Source organism: Mustela erminea, chromosome X (genome assembly GCF_009829155.1).
Source record: "Mustela erminea isolate mMusErm1 chromosome X, mMusErm1.Pri, whole genome shotgun sequence".
Classification (NCBI taxonomy): domain Eukaryota; kingdom Metazoa; phylum Chordata; class Mammalia; order Carnivora; family Mustelidae; genus Mustela; species Mustela erminea.
The window spans coordinates 74,809,417-74,818,194 of NC_045635.1; the positions used below are offsets into that span (position 1 = coordinate 74,809,417).

Here is an 8,778-nt window from a genome sequence, read left to right on the forward strand (position 1 = left end):
AAGGCCAAACACAACATGGCCCTATGTTTTATTTGACCCTGTGATCATTCAGCACCTAATGGGAATCCAGTACAGCTGCCAATTCTGACTTTCCAATTAACTCAGGAGAGTAACCAATCATATCTTATTTCCTATTGGGAATTGTTTTTTCTAATAAGAAAAAAAAGTATGAGAGTTCTTTCTGCCTAGGTGATCACCTCCTGCATTGATTTTGGGGTCAGCAGCCTAAAATTAATATTTTAAGATAACAAACACATAATATTTTAAAATAAAAATATGTGGGTTTGTTGTTGTTGTTGTTGTTGTTGTTGTTGTTTAATCTTGGCACAGAGGAAGCGGGAAGTTACTTAGCAGGGTTCCGGGTTTCCTCACGCCCCGCCCGCTCTACCACAGCTAAATGGTTTTCGTCCTTGGTTCGGTCTGTCCTGTGGAGAGCAATCCACGTCCACCGTCCCTGCTCTCTCTGCCCGCCCGCTGCGCATCTGCCCTTCTCCTCTGACTCCGCCCCGCATCTGTCCGGAACCGCCTCCCGCCTGAGCTGACCCAGTGCGAGTCTGCCAGTCAGTCCCTCCGGACCTGCCGCGAGTCTCAGACTGCCGAAATTACCGCGCGTCACTCGGTCCGTACCCGGTGGGCATCTGGGGTATCTGGGCGGTCTCCTGTCTCCAGCGCGTGTGTCTGTCTGTCTGTCTTTCTGTGCGATCCGATCCGCCTTCTGCAGCCTGCCTTCCGGCCCCAGCGCACCAAGTGTTTAGACTGCCCTTTTGCTGACGCTGAGTGTGTTTAGCGGCCTTCTATCTGAGAGCCAGCTTGAGACCGGCCAGGCAGCCGGCGGAGGAATACACGTTTGGTCCCTGGCACTGTTAATAGAATTTTAAGCCAACAGGAGCTCGAGGCCTATGTTTATGCAGAAAACAGGTCTCAAGGCCTCTGTCTGCAATGCTGGATGTGGGGTGACAGCCAGCTGCTTGATGATTTCTTACAATTAAATGGGGAACAGGAAATTTCTTACTACTGGCTTTTGAAACCGATTTTAAATCTTAATGGGCGGAAATTATAAGTCCTCTTAGGTAGAACAGATTCGTTATTGGGATGCATATTTGTCTGATGTGTTTGTTCTGAGCCTGCTGACCAGCTGTTTCTGAACTTCATTTTCTCAGCCTCAACAGTGATTCTGAGTCTGCTTTTAGCTTTCTTCTCCTTGGCATTCTTCTGTTTGTGAACTGCTGCTTGGCCCATAGCTTAGAGAAATCAGCCTTTTTTTTCCCCTCTCTCAAGAGAGCCACCTCCCTGTACTCAGAAAGATGGGGAGTGGAGAGCCTAATTCTGCTGGCAAGAAAAAGAAGTACCTAAAGGCTGCCCTGTACGTGGGTGACTTGGACCCAGATGTCACGGAGGATATGCTATATAAAAAGTTCAGGCCTGCTGGTCCTCTGCGCTTCACCCGAATATGCCGTGACCCCGTGACCCGCAGCCCCCTGGGCTATGGCTATGTTAACTTCCGCTTTCCTGCAGATGCTGAGTGGGCCCTGAATACAATGAATTTTGACTTAATTAATGGCAAACCTTTCCGCCTCATGTGGTCTCAGCCAGATGACCGCTTAAGAAAGTCTGGAGTTGGAAATATATTCATCAAAAACCTGGATAAATCCATAGACAATAGGGCTCTTTTTTATTTATTTTCTGCCTTTGGGAACATTCTCTCCTGCAAAGTCGTATGTGATGACAATGGTTCTAAGGGTTATGCCTATGTGCACTTTGATAGCCTGGCCGCTGCCAATAGAGCCATCTGGCACATGAATGGAGTGCGGCTTAACAACCGCCAGGTGTATGTTGGCAGATTCAAATTCCCAGAAGAGCGGGCAGCTGAAGTCAGAACCAGGGATAGAGCGACTTTCACCAATGTTTTTGTTAAAAACTTTGGAGATGACTTGGATGACGAACAACTGAAGGAAATCTTTAGTGGCTATGGGCCAACTGAGAGTGTTAAGGTTATAAGGGATGCCAGTGGGAAATCTAAGGGCTTTGGATTTGTGAGGTATGAGACACACGAGGCTGCCCAAAAGGCTGTATTAGACCTGCATGGAAAGTCCATCAATGGGAAAGTTCTATATGTAGGGCGGGCACAGAAGAAAATTGAACGATTGGCTGAGTTAAGACGAAGATTTGAACGACTGAGATTAAAAGAAAAAAGTCGGCCTCCGGGGGTGCCTATCTATATTAAGAACCTGGATGAGACCATCGATGATGAAAAACTGAAGGAGGAATTTTCTTCCTTTGGATCAATTAGCCGGGCCAAAGTGATGGTGGAAGTAGGGCAAGGCAAAGGGTTTGGTGTTGTCTGCTTCTCCTCTTTTGAAGATGCTACCAAAGCAGTGGATGAGATGAATGGTCGCACAGTGGGCTCTAAGCCCCTGCATGTTACCCTGGGCCAGGCCAGGCGCAGGTGGTGAGAATAAGAATGCTCAAATTGTTTCAGCCTTAAGCTGATGCCTACTTAGTTTGGGCTCCTTTGTGATAAGAGGTTATTTTATTCCAGGTTTTTTTTTTTTTAAGTGAATACTTTGTTTTTGGGGAAAAAAAAGTGAACCTAGAAAACCTTGTTCATTTTAGTGAAGAACATAATTTCTAATTGTAAAATTGTCATTTTTGTACTATCTTTTGATAAAATATCCTTAGGAATATGTAGAATAAAATTCATCTCTCCACATATTTTTTTTTCCTAATTCAGTCCAGGTAAGGTTATTGATTGAATATAGTTCCTTCCTTATTCCAGTTATAATACTAAATATAATTTCTTCTATGAAAATATTCTCAAAATAAACAATATTTCTGAATCTATCACACAGAAAACTTCTAACTTGCTTTTTGGGAAATCAATAGAGCAGGGGAAAATGTATGTGATTCACTTAACATTTGTGCATAATTTTACCTTATTTAAAATGAATATTATTTTAAAGAGATGTGAGTTTCGTTATACTTTTTTTCCCCTTTTCTACTATATTGTGGGAATACCACAGAGTTGACAGTGGTTTTGACTAAGTGTTGGGAGTTTTCTTTAACTTCATGCCTAGAGAAATAAACATATTGGTGTTTTCTCAATCAATACCTTAGGAAATTAACACTTTAAGCATAATTAAAATGATGAGTTTCATCTTAAAGATCTTTCCTGAGAGATTAAATATATGAAGACAGTCTAAGGAGCATTCTTGCCACTCATTTTCTAAACTCCTTAGTAGTATAGATGGATCATGTTAAAATTAAAAAAAAAGATGAATAACTGCATTGAATTGCCTTTACCTATAGATAATTTTAAAATTTTACCTCCATCTCTATAAAGTGTCAGTATAAGGGTAAATAATCCATACAGTGATGTTGAAAAACTACATTGAAGATTATCTTCTATTAAACTTGTCATTATCTCTTGTAAATTTTTGAATACATCCATGTGATAATATTTACATATCTATCAAAAGTAAGGAAAAGCTTGTCTCTTGTGATTAAATCATATGCCTCCATCTATTATATGAAAGCTATTAATCCAGTATGGTTCTCTTTATGTCTGGCTGCTTGGAAGTTGTGACAAAATGTTCTGTTCTATATTGCAGTTACATTAGTTAGCCTGTAATTTCTCGATTATGGATTTTCCATATTTTACTTATAGTCTCCTCTTTTCCCTACCCTTCTACCTTCCATACATATTATACTTTTGTGGGTTTTTTTACATTGCCTTTCATTTAATATGTGGGTGTTCAAATACATTTTGGAAATAGAGAAATTATTACTTAATTTATGTAAAATTTAAATAATTACTTTTAAAAAATCAGATTCATTCATATCACAGTTCCAACCATAAGAAAATGTTTTGTCTTTATTCTTAATTGGCTTTTATTATGTTGTATAGAAATCTTAGGTTACATACATAATGCAGTATAAATATATAATTTTGTTAACACTTTTGTTAGCTATGTGCCCATAAAATAATGAGAAAAAGTTGTTTCTGTGTACTTGTTTATCTACAAATTGCATTTATATTCATTATCAAGTATTTTCAAATGAAAATCACTGCTTTTGTTGATCATATACATAATACATGCTCATTTAAAAAATGTACACAATGCAGTCATTTATAAAGAAGTAAAATTTCCACAGTTCAGAGATAACCATTATTAGTGTTTTAATGCATACATATACTTCCATACCTTTTCTCCTATGTGTACACACACTATTTAACAAACAAAAAATAACATACTATATGTACTGTGTTTTGTTAAATTTTAAACTAAAACAATCTTTTTATGTCAATAAATATTGATCTGTATCATAATTTGAGTGACTGCACAGTATTCCGTTGTGTGGATGTACTATAGGTTATCTAAATAACACATATTGAATAAGATTTATGTGTTTTTCAATGTATTCTACATCTGTAAACAGTGTTGTGATTAACTTTCTTGCTTAAAACAGTGTGCATTACACGAGCTTGAGAAAAAGTATCTATAGCATATAAAAGCTTAAGTCCGGTAGAGAAATTAAAATACACATTACATCGATATATGTATCAGAATTTTGGAAAAAACATTCAAGATATATCCTTTACTTAAATTGACAAAAGTAAAACTAAAACCAATGGGATATAATTTTTCATATTTTCTGAGCCTACTTGCCCAATGGTATAAACATTGTGATCATTAAAATACATGAAAACAATGCAAACAATTGTTTATTTAATTATTTAAAATAGTTACTTTAGTAATTATTTAAGTAATTAAGTAAAATAATTACCTTAGTAATTATTTACCATATGTACTCTCTACACCTTTTCACCCATTACCAGTTTTCATTTAAATTTATAAACTTTAAGTATTAGTGTTAACTTAAAACCTTGACATGTGCTTTGATTCAGTATAAATCACAAAAGATTTCTAGTAGGTAAAAATCTTCAAGTATAAGCATTTAATACATTTTGGGAAATTGTTCAAGTATTTGGTTATTATTTTCAAGAAGTCAGCCTGTATAAATAAAGGACTAATTAAAATATGTCCAAGGACAGATAAAACATACATGTTAGGACATTGCAAAATAGACAGAAACTCTGAATTTAGTTGGTAAAAAGATAAAGGAAAGATAATCTTTATTTGAACACAAACACCTGGGTAGCATTCCCATCTTGTACTTTTCATTTTAACAACATTTAATAGACTAATAATTAAGGCTTCAAATTGGGAGCAAACCAACTGGACAGCTTATATTGGTGAAAAGACATTAAAAACATTTCCTAGCACAAGATAATTAGTAAAAATTAATAGAACAGTACTATCAATTGTCATGGTAAATTCAAGGATAGACTGTTAAACACAAGTTTTGTTTTTCTTCTTTTAAAAAAAAAAAAAAAATATATATATATATATTTAGCTTTTCAAAAAAGTCACTGTACAAACTTCAAATGTACCCAGGGAGAAGAAAATTGCCTTGTGGGGTGCCTGGATGGCCCAGTAGGTTGAGTGTCCAGCTCTTGGTTTCAGCTCAGGTCATGATCTCAGGATCCCGAGACAAAGCCCTGCGTTGGGCTCTGTGCTCAGTGGGGAGTCCTCTTAAGTTTCTCTCTCCCTCTCCTTCTGCCCCTTCCCTCTGCTCTCTCTCTTTCTAAAATAAATCAATCTTAAAAAAGTGAATGTTGCTTTATTAAAGATTATTTTGGTGAGACTTTTCTTTAAAGAAAATTTCTTACATATAGTGGTACCTTTCTGGTTGTATCTTTGGTTAAAGGGAAAAATAAAATGTTATATGTGTAAGATATTTTAAGCACAAGGGAAAAATAACTAAGATACTGTGTATTTAAGGGAATGTTTAGGAATGGTGTAAATACCATCTTATCTATAAATGGCCTAATTTAAGGGAATAGTTAGAAGTGTATCAATAAATAACTGAATATAGATGATATATGTATATGATATATATGTGTATGAATATAGATGATATATGCACCTACAGTAATACCCAGAATTTAGTTAGCATTCCATGATTACTTGTTGAATTACCCTCCATTTGTTTGCTTTTCAGTTCCCTTCTCAGAATTTCACAAATGAAATGAATTAGAGAATAAGCCATTTTTATTAAATCTTATCCCATGAAGAAATAATTTGGAACCGATTTAAATAGATTGGTGCTTCTAAAGTTCTGTTACTAGTGAAATAGAATAGTCATTATACCGTTAAGGTGTTGTCAATACTTTTAGAATCCTCATGCTTTCTTTTTTGTTATTGTTCAACAATTGATGAGCTTCTAATAGTTGGCATGACTCAAATGAAAGTCTATTTGTATAGAAACATTTTTTAAAAATAAATTAATGGGATATTCCTCCAAGACCAAAACTATTCCACAGAGGGCCCTGCTCCTACATTAAATCAAATGGGATCACAATAATTCCTGAAAGACTAATGCTTATGCATGTGAAATTGTTTCTTACATATTTTAGGGTGTTACTTCCCATGAAGTATGACTTAGCAAATGGTTTCTTAGAGACTCAAGAGAGTTAATGTATCCTACTTGGCTCCAAAGGATCATGGTTAGTAGTTAGATAATCTAGCTAGCATTAGAAATCTGAGAAAGACTTTACTCAATGTACAAATATTGAGTATATAATTATCATAAAACTAAAAATAAATAAATAAATAAACTAACTTCATGTACTTTCACCCTCTAAAGTCAAAGTCAATTTTAAAAGATTTCACATTTGGCAGCCAAAAATGATCAGTGTTCTCATTAAATTTTTCAACAAAAGTTTGGAGCCTTTGTATTTTATTTAACTAAGAAAATACTTAGTACTTTGGAGAGACTTGCAGGAAAAGGGGCGAATGATGATATATGCTATGACCATCTCAGTTATCAGAGTAAATTAGTTTCTTTGTTTTAAAACTAGTAAGGGAAATACCAGATGTTGGCATCTTTTGCATAAAAAATAAATCTTCTATACTGTAGAATAAATAATTATACAAGTTTTGAGATTGATTTGAAACTTCCAAAATGGGGGTTCTGCATGGCTAAGTCATTAAGCATCTGCTTTCAGCTCAAATAATAATCCCAGTGTCTTGGGATCAAGCCCTGCATCCAGCTCCCTACTCAGCGGGCAACCTGATTCTCCCTCTCCCACTTCTTCTGCTTGTATTGCCTCTCTCACTCACTCTCTCTGTCAAATAAGTAAATAAAATCTTAAGAAAAAAAAAACAAACTTCCAAAATGGTAAATTATACTTTTGGGAAATCAAGGACTTTTAAAATCAATATTTAGAAACACAAAAAGTAATTTTAAGCAAATTTACACAGGATGGCAAACAACTCCTTTTTTAAAATCAAAGTTGACATACTAATTATATTAGTTTCAGGTACACAACATATTGATACAACATTTCTATACAGTACTCAATGCTCACCATGGTAAGTTATACCATCTGTCACTGAACAATGTTATTAGAATATTACCCACTACATTCCCTATGGTTTACTCTTCATCTCCAGGACTTACTTTATAAATGGAAGGTTGTACCTTTTAATTTCCTTGATCTGTTTTACCTATCTCCCCTCTGGCAAGCACCAGTTTGTTCTCTGTATTTAACAATCTACTTATTTTTTAATTTAATTTTATTTTTTCAGTGTTCCAAGATTCATTGTTTATGCACCACAGCCAGTGCTCCATGCAATATGTGCCCTCCTTAATACCCACCACCAGGGCACCTGGGTGGCTCAGTGGGTTAAAGCCTCTGCCTCCGGCTCAGGTCATGTTCCCAGGGTCCTGGGATTGAGCCCTGAATCAGGCTCTCTGCTCAGCAGGGAGTCTACTTCCCTTCCTCTCTCTCTGCCTACCTCTCTGCCTACTTGTGACCTCTGTTTGCCAAATAAATAAATAAAATCTTTAAAAAAAATACCCATGACCAAGCTCACCCATCGCCCCACCCCCCTCCCCTCTAAAACCCTCAGTTTGTTTCTCAGAGTCCACAGTCTCTCGTAGTTCATCTCCCCCTCTAAATCCCCCCAATTCACTTCTCTTTTTCTTCTCCTAATGTCCTCCATGTTATTCTTTATGCTCCTTTATCCATTCATCTTGTTTATTTGTTTATTCATTTGTTTTGTTTTATAGAGTCCACATATAAGTGATATCATATGGAATTTGTCTTTGATTTATTTCACTTAGTATAATACTCTGTAGGTCCATGCACATTGTTGTAAATAACAACACAGTCTCATTTTTTCTTAAACAAGGTCTCCTTTTTATGGCTGAGTAATATTCCATTGTGTGTATATTATATATACCACATCTTCTTTATCCATTCATCTATGGGTGGATACCTAGGTTGCTTCCATATCTTGGGTATTATAAATAATGCCACAATAAACATAAGGTGCATTTATCTTTTGTAATTAGCATTTTCACTTTCTCTGGGTGCAAGCAACTCTGTTTGTTTGTTTCAAGGTTTTTTTTAATAGTTTATTTATGAAAGAGAGAGAGTGAAGGGCAGAGGGAGAAGCAGACTCCCTGCTGAGTTGAGAGCCTGATATGGGGCTGAATCCCCAGACTCCAGGATCATGACTTGAGTAGAAAGCAGATGCTTAACCAACTGACCCACCCAGCCATCTCTGTTTCAAGTTTTTATTTGAATTCCAGTTAGTTAACAAATAGTGCAGTATTAGTTTCCAAGAGAATTTCATGATTCATCACACACATATAGCACCAAGTGCTCATCGCAGTAAGTGCCTTCCTTAATACCCAACACCCATTTAA

General features: G+C 36.1%; 1 protein-coding gene across 2 annotated transcripts; it reads left to right on the forward strand.

Moving 5' to 3' along the window:
- The first annotated feature begins 408 nt into the window (after positions 1–408).
- PABPC5 (poly(A) binding protein cytoplasmic 5) lies at positions 409–4,732 on the forward strand. Of its 2 annotated transcripts, none has more exons than XM_032331449.1 (2): positions 409–619; positions 1,161–4,732. In XM_032331449.1, the coding sequence occupies exon 2, from the start codon at positions 1,305–1,307 to the stop codon at positions 2,451–2,453; it is 1,149 nt and encodes a 382-aa protein (XP_032187340.1). In that variant the 5' UTR covers positions 409–619; positions 1,161–1,304; the 3' UTR covers positions 2,454–4,732. The 2 variants fall into 2 exon arrangements, with proteins under 2 accessions (XP_032187340.1, XP_032187341.1); XM_032331450.1 differs by having other exon boundaries at positions 1,279–4,732.
- The last annotated feature ends 4,046 nt before the right edge of the window (positions 4,733–8,778 follow it).

Bases quoted from the DNA above. Each gene is read 5' to 3' on its own strand.
- PABPC5 (XM_032331449.1), top strand. From the start codon at position 1,305: ATGGGGAGTGGAGAGCCTAATTCTGCTGGCAAGAAAAAGAAGTACCTA.